Source organism: Limanda limanda, chromosome 5, assembly GCF_963576545.1.
Source record: "Limanda limanda chromosome 5, fLimLim1.1, whole genome shotgun sequence".
Classification (NCBI taxonomy): domain Eukaryota; kingdom Metazoa; phylum Chordata; class Actinopteri; order Pleuronectiformes; family Pleuronectidae; genus Limanda; species Limanda limanda.
This window is the reverse complement of record NC_083640.1, coordinates 2175854-2191973: the sequence shown is the minus strand read 5'-3', so window position 1 is coordinate 2191973 and position 16120 is coordinate 2175854. Positions and strand designations below refer to the sequence as shown.

Sequence of the window (16120 nt, the reverse complement as noted above, 5' to 3'; positions counted from 1 at the left end):
TAAATACAAATACACGTCCACCAATCTGCTCAGTTTTGCAGTTTCATCCCGTATCTCGGTAGTGTCTCCGCCTCCCTGGGTCGCCTCAAAGGTTAGCTCCTCCCACTGGGCCGCGGACCATCCATCCTTCTCCTCACTGCTCCTCCGGGCGGAGACACCAGGGAGACGCTGCCGTGACAGATCACTTCACGCCAGAGACGAGTGTGTGGGTGCTTCCATCGTCCCCTGGCGTCTCAGAGCTCCGCCCACACACTGATTGTGTATCTGGTGCAAATGATAACGTCGACAATCAGTCACGCTCTGTGATATAAACTCACAGTTGAGACAAATCTCTGCCGGAGCTGTGAGATATTAAATCTTCTCCGCAGCGTTGATTGGTGGTTACATAACTCCAGCTCAGTGAATGGTTATATTTGTTCCTTTGACTCACGGTGAAACACGAGTGAATTCTACAACTATGATATTCCTAATCTCAGCAATAAGGGAATTTTAAATCCTGGCCACTTGCTTCTCCTGCTATTTAGTGGATGTTGATGAATCTTCAGAAAATGACACTGGAATCATTTCTCATTGCTCCAGGTGAACTTTTACATTGGCTGCACAAACATAACACACAAGTAGAACACTGAATAAGAGGGACTCTCTGTCACTGTTAACAGAAGTTGTTTGACCTTTACCTCCACGTTCATCATCTGTATGTGAGTGTGAGTGAGTGGAGGCGGAGCCAGAGGAGAAGAGATGAGGAAGCGACACAACTCGATCAAATTAAGAAACAGACAGAGACACACCGGTGCCACCGAGGACATTTCCTGTCAGTCTTCATAGATTTGCACTCTGGAGCTTCTTTACATTACAGAAACAGACTTTATCCTTTTGCCAGTCACCTTGTGTCTCTTATATCTGAATCTTCCTGTTTGGAATGGGCTGGTTGCTGCTTTCTTTCTGATTCTGTGAAGGTGACCTGCGCTAGTTGAGAAGAAGAACTCGTCAGGAGCCTGGAGCAGCACCACGTTCATTCAGAGTTGATTCAGAGTTGATTCAGAGTTCAGTGAAGCTCGTCCCAGGAGTCGGAGTCTGAACAGGACCATCAGCTGTCGGTTCTGACAGTTCTGCTCTGGAAGGATCATCTGACCTCGTCGCTGCTGTGACAGAGCTCCTGTCGCCTGCTCTTTATTTTATTAATATTCACCTGTGCATATTACACGCTGATAGAAGTCTGATGTGCAGCTCACTGATGTATGGAAGGTCGAATGAGCCAATCAGCTTGTTCTCCTCCTGGTCTCAGGATGAGTCTTCTGTCCTGATTGACTCTGATCAGACACTTCTCCTCTATGATAAGCTCATATTGGAGAAGATGGACTTTTAGTTCCTCATTTAAACCTGGAAGCTGTTTATTGATGCTGGTCCATCGATGAAGTTTGTCCTGCAGACGGTAAATCCATCACCACACCGCGGCTCTCAGGTCAATATCCTCCAATCGGTCGCAGCTGGTTTGTTGATTCCTTCCTCTTGGCTTTTAATTCACTTTCCTTCCGGCTTATTTGAGCCTCGAGCTCTTTTCTGAATTGGACAAATCTTTATTTTAACTCCGACTCAGTGTCTTTTGTCTCTTCGTGCACTGGCTCCTTGCTGCAGGACTCCTTTATCTCCTCCTCCGCTGTGTGCATGGTGTCCTGCTGCAGATTGTTTGGGACCAATCAGACGCCTTCCTTATGGCCTCGTTTGATGAGGAGGAATCTAAATCTGCCTGAAGCTTCTGCACAGCGCTGTTGAGAAAGCTCCTTGTTAATACTTAAAGGAAAAAAAAAAAGTCATTTCCCATATTTTTGAAAGACGTGTCGTGAAGCCGACCTCCAGAGCTGCTGCTGCTGAAAACTGTATTTTCATGCTCTGGGTGACAAGAAGCTGTCAAAACATGTCCAGGACCAGATTCACTCTGACATGCCACCAGCTTCTCATACAGTAATTTATTCAAAATAATATGAGCCACAACTTTCTGAAGCTCTTCAGGAGGAATTACAAAGCACCAGAAAAAGCAGTGAAAGGAAAGGTCGGGTATGATTTGCTTCACAGTCACACACACACGGGCAGGAATATATAGTTTTCAACTCACAGGAAATATAGTGTAATTGTGACACGACAGGTATTGTGTAGTAGATTGTCCTGATGTGTGACGTGGACGAGGGACATGAGGAGTGGACACACCTCCTGTTATTGTCTCTGTGGACAGATTGAGATTTCACTGCTCCAACAGAGAAATGTTTGATTCGGTGCCATTTTATCCACGTGGCCCAGATCTGAAGCTTTCTCCAAATCCTGTTGATTACGGGACATGAGATCTGTGTCACGTGTGTGTGTGTGTGTGTGTGTGTGTGTGTGTGTGTGTGTGTGTGTGTGTGTGTGTGTGTGTGTGTCGAAGTATCAGCTTTTCTCTCAGTGCGACAAACAAACTAAGCTGCGTGGAAATGAATCCAAGCAGCCGTGAAATGCAGCTCTGGCCTCACTCGTCTGTTTCCATGCAGCCGAGCAGCTGGAACACAAACCTCCTCGGACTCCGTGTTGCACGAAGGAGGAGGATTGAGGTTGTGTCTTTTTTTTTCTCGGCGAGCTTTGGCAGATGCACCGACCAGCGTCCGACAGCCTGATGCATTCAGACAGACACGGCGCTGACCTGAGAGCAGCACAGACGACTGGATGTCTGACGGCTGGTTTGAACCTCTCTGCAGGAACTTGGCCACCTCCTAATGTGTGTCACGTTGCATAATCGTCCCTGCCAGCCAAGCGGGTGAGGCACTGCTGTGTGTCTGTGGTGTGTGTGTGTGTCTGTGTGGAGCTGCTGAGTGTAAACACACACAACCGGCCTGATGGGTGAAGCATCCGTCAGATGATCCTTCAACAGCAGAACTCACTGCTTCAGACGTTTGAACTGAGAAACGCTCTGCTGGTCCAAACAGCTGCGTGTAGCACTGACTCCTCCTCCTCCGGTGAAGGACCGGTTCACAATGCTGAGCTTCATGAGGAGTGACAAATATAAATAGATATGAAAAGTGCATTCTGGAAGTTGCAGCGTGTATCTGAGCTGCAGCAGCGGACGAGAAAACAAGCAAAGAAAATATCCTTTTCGATGAGGAACAGAAAGTGAAGCCGGTTCGTCCGGAGCACAAGAGTTTTATTCACTCATAGTTGTTAATGTTCCTTGTTGACTCGGCCAGGGCTTGTTGCAGAGATTTGACCCCCGAGCTGTTGGTGTTTGGTCTGAGGTGCAGAACCCTTCCAAGTTTTCCCTCCTCAGCCGGGCAGCGTTCAGTCCCCGGAGCTTTTTTATTGATATTTATGTGTTTAAACATTTTTAATCATGACCTATATAAACTCAAGAGGAGCCCACATTTTTCAGCTGGACATTGAGAGTCTTTCAGCGGCGTGAGGTTTTTATTTTAAGGCGGAGCTCGGACTCCTCCTCCTCGCCGCCTCCTCAAAGCCGTCGGTAAATGTTTGCTCTGTTCGGTGAAGCTGCACAAAAAGACAGACCCGAAATAAATTGTGGAATTGTTCCTGAACTCGCAGCCAGTCTCACCTTCCTCTGCCCTCCACAGAACCCCCCAGAATCACTCACTTTATTCTCTCAAATCCAACTCTGCTTTAACACATCTGAGGTTGAAAAGTGTAGAAAAGGGAAATACACTGAGGTTTAACATTGGAGGTGAGAGATTTATCATCACATTCACTTTTCTAACCCTGAAATCTTCTATTTATTATAGTTAAAGGCTCTTAAATGACACTGAACTTCTCCTCTCGGCTCCTCCTCTGCAGAGCGCAAGGAATTAACTCGTGTGTGTTTCTTTCCCCTTAAAAAGTTCCTTAAAGACCTGGGGATGAAAATGTCAGGTAATGATGACGAAGGTTTGCTCACATTTCTGAAAGCAAACACACCTTTGAACAACACCGAGGGTGAAAGGTGGCAGTGTACCGGCTCAATCCAGAGCTTTTTTTCAACGCTGCAGTTTACCTCAACCCCCTTTTTTTTTTTTTCTCTGAACGAAAGCACGTTCATACCGACCTCCTTAAGAAGTTGAGGACTGAAAGAGACTGTTTTTGAAAAGCTGGAGCCCTTCAGCTGAATCCCATATGTTTGGGTTGGCAGACGAGCGCTGTCTGCTTGGCCGGGGCTGATGTTGGGGATATTAAACTGATGGAACACAGGACTCTTGATCCCTCTTCTTCCAGGGTTGTGTTCAGGTACAAACCGGCCGAGCCTCTCGATCAGACACCTGCCATTGTCGGCTCGGACAAACAAACTTGTCGTCGTAAACTCAGCAGAAGTGTTTTCACAGTTTTCACTCTCCAGATAATCTTCTTGGAGACTTTTCACCTTCGCTCGGCCCCGGAGACGTTTCTCCGTCTGAGGAAGAGACGCCTGGTTGGTCATACGTGTTCTAGGAGCTTGAATAAGGTTAGAGGGAAGTTCTCTGTGAATCAGATAATCACACGCACGCTCTGCTCCCAAACATCAGCTCACCTGAAACTGAACTTTAATATCTTAAATCAATAGAAACACAAATCCCTTTGAGGTGGAACTTTATCTTGTGTGTTTTCTTTTTGAGGCAGTTTTAATTAAATGTGCAGTGAATCAGATTTTAACGACCTTGCAGCGACTTGTGACTTTATCTCTGCTGTAACAGCACTTGGGACTTTATTACCTAATTACTCAATTAGTCCCTGAAACTTCTAAAACAAAAACTACATGTAGGTCGTGCTGACATCAGCGTGTGCTCAGCAGGTAGAGGGTGCAGAGGGTTGGTGGTTTGATTTCCAGCTCCTCACGTCCACAGGTCAGGTCGCCCTTGAGCAAGACAGTATGTTGCATGGCAGCTCTGCTGGAGTCCAAACATGTCTGACACGTGATTGACTGGATGGAAATGACATGTCTTTAAAAGCACAGTCACGACTCCTTTCATTAGAATTGTCTAAACGATATTGACCTGCTTGGTGCATTAGATTGTTCTTATTGCAGCTGTGTAGTTCTCCTCCAGCTCTATTCCACAGAAAGTGTCAGATGTCCATCATCAGACACCCTGGGCTGCGCCAGAGGCCGGAATCGAGAGGTCAATCAGCGACTGAACGGGAATCAATGCCCGCGCTGCAGTTCAGATTCCCCACAGCTCAACCTCTACGTTTCTCTACAGCCGTTGCCTTTCCTCATATTGAAGCAAATGACCTGCATCATCGATTAGATAACAGACGGGAGCGGTCACAGCCGAGGAGGCCGGACGCCGTGTGGAGCCGAGCGGCTGCAGATGATCTCAGGTCGAGGATGAGCATTGATTCTGAAGGGTTGAAACACACGTGAAGTCCATTAAGTGCTATAGATGAAATTACTCTGTTCAATAGTTTAATGGAGCGGAAACTTTACTCAGTTATTGATGTGAAAACATTAAAACGTTCCTGAGAAACAGTTTTGTGAGAATCACAACCAGACGATGGAGTCACTGCTGCCAGTTTTAAGATTTTGACTTTAGAACATCATCAGGCGCAGAGTGGCAGGGAGTCGCTCATTTAATAAATAAATAAAATATAGTTATTAATCTGGTAGAGCTGCACAGGAACGATCTTCACACTTTAACAGAGATTCTGCTCTTTTGTGTTTTCACTAACTCTTCTCCTGCTCATTCTGAATATCGCTGGATCACTTGATTTGTAAAACTCCACTAATGAGGAGGAGGTTCATTATATTTACATTATTGTATTTTGGATGATTCCTCTGATGCCCGAGGCATAAACAGATGAGTCCCCTGCTTAGAGCCCCTGTGGCCACTAGAGGGGCCCCAAGAGACCTTGAGCACAATAGACTTCATGGGATTTCTTCTCAAACGTGTGAACGAAAACACGATTAACGAACTGTATCAACGCCGTGAAACTTTATTACCTCAACGCCGGCAGCGTCCTGGTGCAGCTTTCAGTCCCGAGTGGATCTGACTGATGAGCTGTTTTCAGGAATATGACCTGCGGGTGAAATCTGGAGACTTGGCTCCGGAGTTTCTCCAGAGTTTCTCTTTTCTCACCTGCAAAACACAGCAGGAGGTTTTCTCCACGGACGCTTTCACAGAAGCATCGAATCTTCCTCGTTCTTCATTACATTACATTTCATTTCATTTAGCTGACGCTTTTATCCAAAGCGACTCACAATAAGTGCATCAACCCCGAGGGAACAAACCAAGAACAACAAGAATCAAGAAAGTACAATTTCTCCAAAAATAAAGCTAAACTACAAAATGCTATAAGTAAGAGCCATTTAAGTGCTACTAGATTGTTTAGTTTCAAAAATTGTTAGTTCTTCAGGCGAGAGGTGGAGCAGACAGGAAGTGACTTGTTAGCTCCACCTGATTGTGTTTACATCACCTGACACCGTTGTTGATTCTTATCACATCTTTGTGTTCTTTTTGTTTATTTTGTGTATTTTTCAGCCGTCACACGTCAGCTTCAACTGATAAAACCAATAAAAGGGGTTCGGGTTAAGGGGCCCCTCAGAGTAAGAGCTGCCCAGGGCCCTGTAAAGCCTCGGTCCGGCCCTGAACTGGCCTCAGCTCCTCAGCTCCTCAGCTTCTCAGTTCTGTTAGTGACAGATAATTATACATTGAACCACTGCAGGTAAAACAATCATCGAGCTTCACTGACGCACGCAGCAGCCGTCCACGTCACGTCTGTTTACCAGACCCGTTCTCTGGGAGCGAAGGAATTTCACTTCTGAAAAAGACTTGAGTCCGAAGTTTATTTCTTTATCTCTTCATCAATTGTCTCGTCTTCATTTTCTCACACAGACGAGAACGCTGAGATGAAAAGTCGACTCACGATCCAACTCTTCACCGCTGATTCACAGCATTTAATACCACTGCTGGATTTATATCACGTCTCTGAGTGATTCGAAATTGAAATATGAAGGTGACAAAAGTCTTTTGTTGGATCAGTATGAGTCTGATTATTGAAATAGACACATTCTTTATCAGATTTTGAAAAGAGAGCAAACGAACACAGAGACGTGTGCAGCAGAAACATTCCTCTGTCCTCTCCTGGAAGCCACAGCGACCCGACACAGATCCGGACGTTAAGGTCACGGTGACAGTCCGGTACAGCTCCCCCCCCCTGCCCACAGAGTCCAGGCTCTAATGAAACCTTCTGCAGACCTTCATCACTTACCCCCCCGAGGCCTGGATCTTCTGTTCACAGCAGCGAAGGTTCTGCAGCACCAGACAGTCGAGGGACCGAAGAGCTAAAAATACCTCACAAATCATATTTCTGCAGCTAAAGTAAAACGCACACAAATGAAAAGTGTGTTTTTCTCGCTGTGGTAATTAGATTCTGATCGTTATCGTTGTACGAGAAGAAACTCTTGTGAGAGTGTGTTTGTGAAAGTGCGTCTAAATATAGTAAAAACTCTTTCAAGGATTGTGAGTTGATTTGGTCATGATTGGATCAAATGTCTCCTGTTGTCCATTGTGTAAGTTTATGGAAGTATACGATCTATTTTCTGACCTTCTATCAACGGTATTAGATTATTAATCAATAATTAGTTGCCGCCTTCGTTGTATTGCAACAAAAGGTTTTTAGTTTTTAGCTGGATGATGCTTTATTGACATTCTTTGATGGTTTTGTATATTTTCTACAGGATTAACAAGTCTTATCTTTGAAAGAGATTCTAGAAATCATTGATATCGACCATATTGATTCGTTATGCGCTGCTGGCCCTGTTTTAAAAAAAATTCAATGACAGTGTCAGTTGTGGTATTGAGGAGGATCTTTATTCTAAACCGAGTGAAGGGTCTTTGTGTTGAGCAGCTTTGAGTGACACCATCTCATTTCCTACATTCATGCACGACACAGAAAGACCCTTCAACGGACTCACATCTTCATTTACAACCAGAGTCAGACCTCCGCTCTTTCTAATTCAAGAAGAGATGTTTCACAATAACGTTTCCTAACTGAAGCACGACCTCCCGGAGGATTAACAACTCCGGCTTGTGAGTCCATTAACGTCTGAGGCTTTCAGCTTCCCTCTCTCTCTCTCCTCCTGCGCTCACGGGATCAGTGATTCACATCCTGGCTGTTGTTCACTTCTCATTTCGGGTTTAATTTGAAAACGCTGTTTGCCTCCAGGTTTTGCTTGTGGACGTGTCGCTCTCTTCTCCCGAGGGCGACAGAGACAGGACGTCCTTATACGGGTGTAACGGGAGGAATAATTCACTCTGGGTAATCTGCTGAGCTCCTCTTTTTATACCGGTGCCAGTGAAGAATTGATGATTAGAAATTAAAATTAAAAACAACCGCAGCAGAGCTCCGACAGATGCTGACATATAGAAAATCTAAAAAATCTGTCTCTGAGCTGCGTCGGCAGGTTTTAGACAAATTACACGATCCACGATAAGATGAGGAGGAGAAACACGATGGCCAGGAAGTTAAAGTTATAACTCGTCTGTCACTCAGCCGAAGCTCCAACCTCCACCGAGGCCCAACAGTCCCTGAAACTACACTGAGCTACACACAGTCATAGATATCAATCCTTCTGATTATCCTTCATCAAGAGCCATGAACGTTTCTCTCAGAAATCACCGGAAAATCACAATTTCCCGATTGGAAAAATCACCAAAACGTAAAGTTCTGGTCCCTGCTCCAACTGGTTCAGTTGATCTGTTTCACAACTCAAACACTGTCTCCTGGAAACTGTGTAATTGATCTGAAATAGTCATCCAACCATTCGAATCAGTATAATCTGGTTTTCCGTCACTGTTCCCTTCGATACGGAGGACGTGTCAACAATCTCTCCTCCTGCCCCTCGGCTCTTTGTAGTCAGATAACCCCCCCCGCTGTCACATTCATCGACTCGGAGCGTCACGCTGTACTCTGATAGACTCTTATCTCCACTTATTCAGATTCTCTCTCTCCTCCCTGCTGACATTCATTTAGAGCGTCGGTGTGATTCCATCAGTGAAGCAACACGTGCTCGGTCACTGAAGCCGTCACCGTACAGACATGTTCTATTTTTCAATTTATTTACGTGTCGGGAAACTATATCAACTGTGAAGAAATGTTACTTCTGAGGCGAAAGAGGCGGATGCTGTCGATAGGCGACGCACAGGGGAGAGAGAGAGGTCCTCCAATTTAAATGCAAATTGAAAATCGTCACTTGTGTTTTGCTCAAACTGTCCCACGGTTTATTGCTTCTTTCTTCTACATGTGGTATTTAAGAATATGAATTGGAGACCGCAGTAAAGTGTATTTATTCAAATGCATGAATTAATTTGAAAGTACACACACTGTAGATCGTTGACTTTAAATAGAACCTGGTTAGAACAAGTGGACTGGATGTAAACTGGTCGTGAAGCTGGGAGAAATGTGAAGCAGATCTTTCTGAGCTGAGGCTTTGACTCTTATTCCAGTGACACACTGATCGATCAGTGGCTTTTTAATGGCAGCAGGATTTCAATATGACATGTAAACTTAAATAAGAGTTTAAAGTGAAGTGTTGGCAGCTGGACATGTAAACAGGACGGGAGGAGTTTGGTTGGTCGGGGACTGTGGGAGTTGGGAAAGAGTTCAGTGTGCGTGTTGGTTGCACGGCTCCATATGTGCTCAGAGCAACAGAGAGTTAGCTGAGGAGGCCGGGGCGAGGGACTAGGAGATGAGGAGATGAGGAGTCGAGGAGTCGAGGAGACGAGGAGCCAAGGAGCTGGACTCAGCGAGCGAGCGGCCAAACGAGCAGGAACAGATTCCTCTGGAGCCGGTGAGAGGCCGGTCTCTCTCTCCCCAGCTCCTCTCTGCCAAGGCACCAGCTCTCTAATGGACCGGCCTGATTGTTAAAGACCCATTAGCTCCGGTCCGCCTGGACGCTGCTGGGGATCGAACCGAGTGTCGCGCCGCCCAGACGAGCAGATTGTCCAGATTTACCTCCTCCACTCGTGTCCTGAGAGCGTTAAACAAACCTGTGCAGGTCTCAGTCGTCCGCACGGGCCACTTGCTCCCTAATCACAGGAAACACCAGCAGACGCTTCAGCAAAGTGGGATTCCATCAACCGGGTGCTGTGTGCTTTGATTGATCAGGCTTCATCAAAACACACACCTCACCCACGGACATGACCGGCTTCATATTGCAGGAAATCTGAGTCTGGCAGGGAGCGTGTCAGAGCAATCTCCTTCCAATGTGCTGCTAATGACAAAGAGTTTCCTGAGCAACAGCTGGTGATTGAAAACACACACAGAGGTAAAGGTGAAGAATCAGAGCGAGAGAACCAAACACAAATCAGTGTCAGAGGAAACAACAGAACAAATATCACGTTGGATCAGATCTTAGTTTGTACGAAATATCATTATAGTATGAATCATAAGTCACTGGAACTCTGCAGAAGTTCACACGAAGCTGCTTCAATTTAATTCTGACAAAGAGAAAACGTCCTCGGAAAATTCGCTTTTGCAACGACTCACTGAATCTGTGACCTTCAGCATCATCTGCTGTTGAATAGATCTCGAATGATGTGACATTAAGAATTCTTTTGCCTTTTTTCTGTGTGACTCAGGATCACATCTCATCCCAGTCAGATTTCAGTGTTAATACACGGGCGTTAACCTTCAGACTCATCACGCCGCTGACGTCCACGACCGCTCGGCCTCTCTCTCCTCACCGGCTGATCCTCGAGCCCACGATGAAAACCCCAATTTGTTAGATGCTCTCCTCTAACCCGCCGAGATCCATGAATAGTTAGCTGCTCCTTTTCCATTCAATGCATTTACCTGTCTGTTTCCTCATCTGTGTTCAGAGGTTTTACTCTTTCTTTCTGTACCTTTCAACAATCTTTTAACCTGATGTAAAACACTTAGTGATTATGTATCTGTCCTCCTCTGGTGTCGCAGGCCGGGATGATCCGCACCGACTCCGATGAGTACTTCATCGAGCCTCTGGAGAGAGGAACCCAGGAGCTGGAGGACCGAGGCCGGGTCCACGTGGTTTACCGCAGATCGGCCGTGATGCCGGGACCCTCGGACATCTCTCTGGACTACCAGCTGCAAGGTAGGACTCGCTGCAGGAGAGAGAAGCAGGTTGGAAGCTCGTATCTGTGACCATGGAAGCTTGTGAGCTGTCGTACTCACAGTGTCGGGTCCTCATGTTTCCAAAAAGTGGTGAAGGAGTTCAACTGACCTTTGTCCTCACGTGGTGAAGCATCCACGTCTCTGTCATGGGAACTAGAAAGTCCATGGAGCCGTGCTGCTCATGAAAGAAGAGTTCCTGTCGCCTCTGCAGCACCTGGGTGTAAATACCAGGTTTGAATTTAATTCAAATTCTGTGAAGATTGAGCATCATCTGCTCCTTCTATGGATTTATAATACTACTACTACTACAGTGAAGATGAAAAGGAAGTGTGGCAAAGAGAGTCAGGGAATGACGTTCAGTAAATGTTGCATCGGGCATTTACTTATGTGGTTTTCTATTAGTACACCCCATCTATTATTAACGTTATAATTATTAATATTTAAAGCTGTGACTGTTTTCTGTAAATACCAGTTTGGAATCTTCATCGTTTGAATGTGTCACGTTCAGTGTGAAGCAGATTTGCGCTCATGACTCACGTCTGTGTCATCAGGAAAAACCTTCTGAGCTTTCGTGTGACTAATTACATTTAATCAGCTATAAGAGCATATTTAATACATCTATATATATTCATATAAACTCAGTATAACCACTTGTATCTGAAGGCCACACACAGCTGTTATACCTTTATTGTCAATGTGCGAGAAAAACGTTTCACTTTTCTCTGCAGCTTCTGACAAACATGACATTTTTCATTTTCTTCAGAAACTCATCTGACGCTGGAGACATTTGCTCTGATGCTGTAATGGAACAATTTTCACAGAGCAAAGTATTTTCAGGCAATCACACAAACTGCTTTTCAGTTTTCTCCTCGCTGACACACAGGTCCGACAAGCCGCTGTGGGATTATTCATTGGGATCTTTTATTATTATTTACCCGACAGTTTTAAGGAAATGCTGATTGGATTTTTGTCAGATGGCGTCAGCAGCTGTCATCACATGATCGATTTAATACGTCTGTTTTCATGAACGAGGAAAAGTTTGGACTCGTGTGACAAAACAGCTCCAGAACTTCAACCAGCAGCGACACCGCTCAGGTTCTGAATATTTAATAAGTGTTAGATAAATATGAAACAACGAGCACAGGGAATATTTACCGACCCGGTGTTATCTGAAGTCTGACAGGAGTTAGTTGTGTTGCTCTGCTTTGAATCATCCACTCATCCAGTTACTTCACCGATTGTCCTCACGTTGTCCAATTCTGGAGCCAATTCCAGATTAAGTGAGAGAAGGAGGAACCTCCTGAATGTAAAGTGACAAACAACCGCTCACATTCACACCCACGGACGAGTGAGAGGTTCTAATTAACCCGAGCTGCCAGAGGAGGAAGCCGGAGTCACAGCAGGAAAACCTACGGAGCAGCAGAATCAGTAATTGAGTTGCTGGGAAGCGATTGTTCACTATCAGAAAACCTCTTCCTCAGCTCCTTCCATCGGCCGCTGAGCGAAAAGGAATGAACGCTTCTTTTCTATTGGTAGTTTTTCAAGATCAAAAATGAATTGATGTTGTGCTGATGGGTATTGTCCCCAGGAAACAGCCACATTGGTTTGATTTATGACCTCAGGCAGTGGGAGACTAAGCCTGTCAGCGACTGACAACCTTTAGTCTTTTATTGTTAATGATTGTTTTGCATTTTGATTAAACACTTTTGTATTTGAAGTTGTTCCTCCTGAGATTTCTGATATTATTCACGTCTCCGAGGATGATTCATGGATTTAGAAGATTTATGAGGCTGTGCAGCTTGGGTGAGTTTAAGTGAGTGTTGAGCTTTGTGACCTCACTGTTCTCTATTTGTTTTACTGTCTGGATCCTAAAGAAGAATTAGCATTTTTGCAGTATGTGAATTTAAATTGGCTTTTTATTCATCCTGCAGTTTCATATCAAAGTAGGATAGTGAAGCGTATTGTTTTACTTCCACTCCACACCAGTATATTAATATATCATACCATGACAGACGTATTATCACTTTAGTGTGACTGAGGTTTTGGTCCCACATCATTTATTTCCTGCATATCTGTAAGAAAGCAATCAGGAAAAAGAGAAATATCATTCCCAGTAAGAAGTGACATTACAGGAAGTCACGGACCCGGGTTCCCAACACGATGACTTTTTAATAATGAGTCGAGTTTGAATAATTTAGATTATTTTGAATTAACACTTAATCTTCATTTGTCCAATGAATATTTCACTTTCGCTCCCTTGAATCCTAATTGTCCTGTTTGTCTGTTGATGATCATCTCTCTGGGGGGTGAGGAGGGGGGGGCAACAGGAGGAATAAACCCAACGTGTCACCAGCAGGATTTATCATGAAGCTGGGCTGATTGCATTGATCACAAGGGGCCGTGCAGCATCCTCATGAGTTTCTGTGAATTCACTGTACGTTCACTTCCTCTTATTAACGCCGGAGATGAAATATGAGATCAAGGCAACAGGGAGTCAACATGATTTGTGTCCTGCTGCTGCTGCTGCTGCAACCTTCCCTTTAGAAAATCAATTCCACTAGTTACTGCTCCTCTGCAGAAATGAAGCATCTTATTGAATGTGGAGACGGAGCAGGTTTGGAGTAGAAAACAAAATTTCCTGGGTTTGATACTTTTCTGTTAAAAATTGTAAAGTGTGAACGATTTCGTGGAGCTCGATTGAAGTTAAAGGGACAGTTTGTCCTTTGTGCTTCCTGGTGGTGGACAGAGGAGGTGGAGGTGAAGGAATCGAACCACCGAGACCCAGGTCTTCACATAGCAGCTCCACTCCACTTGGCTGGGATGAAGCTTGTCCTGGAACGTTGTAGTTTATATGGTGATGTACGTGAGGTGTCACATGTAATAAACAGAAGCAGTTGCAGTTGTAGAGACGATGGAGATGAACTTTATTATCGTCTTTATTCATCTTGTTAGAATTCAGCCTGAATTGTTTTCTGTTTCATGAGGTCAGTGTTTCCCAGGGACTCAGACCAGCGTCTCCAGATAAAAACAACATGTTGAATTCTCTCTCAGCGGTTCCAAACTGCTGTTTGATTCTTGGCTCTGCTGTGTTGATTGGATTTCATACCTGGAACCAACAGACTGGAGGATCGTGATATTGATTGTGTTGGCTTGAAGGTCATCGTCCGAAAAACTGATGTCATGTCACGAGGTTTCTGCAGTTTCTATAAACCAATTGTTTTTAAAGGCAGTTAGTGTTTCTCCCTTTAAATAACCGAACACTTCAGTGACTCATCAGGAGCGGCTGAATGATAAACACGTGTTGAACAGACGAGAGCTTTGGTATCGATTGTTTACGAGAACGAGCAGAAGTGTTCATCTCATGGGGAAATGATAGAAAACATCCTTTCATATCGAAAGTGATACTGAAGAGTGAGATGAGTCAGTGAATCTCATCCTCTGGTTTCCTGTTGTGACCTCAGAGTGGGACTGTGAGCAGCGTGTGTGTAGAAACAAAGATGCTCAGGAAACACAGTGACAGGAACTTTAACATTTAAATTATACAAAGACTGTGGATATTTCAGTTTATGAGTCATTTATGGTCTTTATATTTACGCTCAAGCACAAACATGCCACAGAAAATTCATTGTATGTGCATAGATTCAGATTCTAAGATGTTACTGGAGCGAGAAACCAAAGCTCGAAAGTTCCCTGAGATTCAATCAAGCTGCAACTCTCATCGATATCAGTCACTTGAATATATTAAATATGTGTTTTCCTTGAATTATTCCCTTGGACATGTCTGAAAACGTAGAAATCCACTTTCTAGATTGTGTTGATGGCCTTGTTTAATTGGTGGTTGTGTTTGCGGTGAACTTCCTGTGGTCTTCAGCAGAACTTCAGGCCTCTTCGACCTCAGTGACCTTGATTGATCCCAGTCGCTGCTGTGACTTGTTTTGTTCACAGATCATTGATGTGATCTGCTCCTGTTGCTCCTTCAGGGAGGATTCAGACTCTATGCAGCTCCTCATTAAACTGTAAACTTGTTGTAGAAGAGGTTTGACTTGTGTTTACTGAGGAACATTTTAGATTTGCAGTCCCTGGATCCACTGGAACAAGATGTCTGTCTGTAATTCTAACGTTTCAGAGCTCTTGACTTGAATCAGAGTATTTGAATGGTTTCACAGATCTCCTCCAGCACGGATCCACACTCTCCTCCCAGGATGCAGCAGCAGCAGCATCGTTATCCCACTTTGTGTTTGTGTGTAGTCGTCTCCTCCTGGAGAAGCTTCTGCTCCCGGCGTCAGACTCTCTGTATCTCTCTCAGTTGTGGATCTCACAGTTTACTGAGTGGTTTGTTTGGGCTCCAGTCAGCACCTGCCCCCAGGCCTGCAGCAGATTGAACTGGGAACTCGCTGTGTGTTGTCTGCTTCCAAGAGTAAAGTCTAGAGGAAGACAGTGTGAGATCTGCAGGAAACACAGTTTGCTGTGGTTGTTGGACCAGAACATGATCTCCTGTAATCTGCAGGATGTGCTCTCACATCGCTGAGAGGAGATAGATTCAGTTTAGCTGTGGAACCAGTGAGCTTCTTCCAGAGAAAACCAGTTCCTGTTGGACCTGTCCACACACTGAGCGTTTATCTGATTGAATATATATTTAAGCCTCGGAAAACACATTGAGGGATAAGACCCTCATTTACAACGGTGCCGAGGGTACAATGAAGAGTTGATACATTGAAGAGTTAATACATTGAATAAATAAGAATGAAATAAATATGCATATATATATATATATATATATACAGTAATACAAGGTATAAAAAAAATGTGTCATTATAAAATACTATGGCCAAGTCAACTAGCCGTTACAATCACTGCAGGAGAAGTCAGCTGTACATGAGACCAGACTCGAGAACTCCCTTAATGAAACAAATGAGAACAACCTTAAAGATTTTGGACCTCATTCCAAATGTAGGGTGCCTTATTACAGAAAGCTGTCTTCCCCAAGTTAGTCTTAACACGAGGCAGATATAATGAAAGCCAGCTCTGGGAGCGGGTGGATATTACA

At 44.6% G+C, this 16120-nt stretch overlaps 1 protein-coding gene across 1 annotated transcript in view; it reads left to right on the top strand.

Moving 5' to 3' along the window:
- The window catches only part of adamts3 (ADAM metallopeptidase with thrombospondin type 1 motif, 3), a 121820-nt gene that overhangs the window by 14259 nt on the left and 91441 nt on the right, over positions 1-16120 (top strand). The window contains exon 4 of the mRNA XM_061072216.1: positions 10897-11053. Within this exon, the coding sequence (XP_060928199.1) occupies positions 10897-11053 (157 nt within the window). The remainder of the gene's footprint in view (positions 1-10896; positions 11054-16120) is intronic.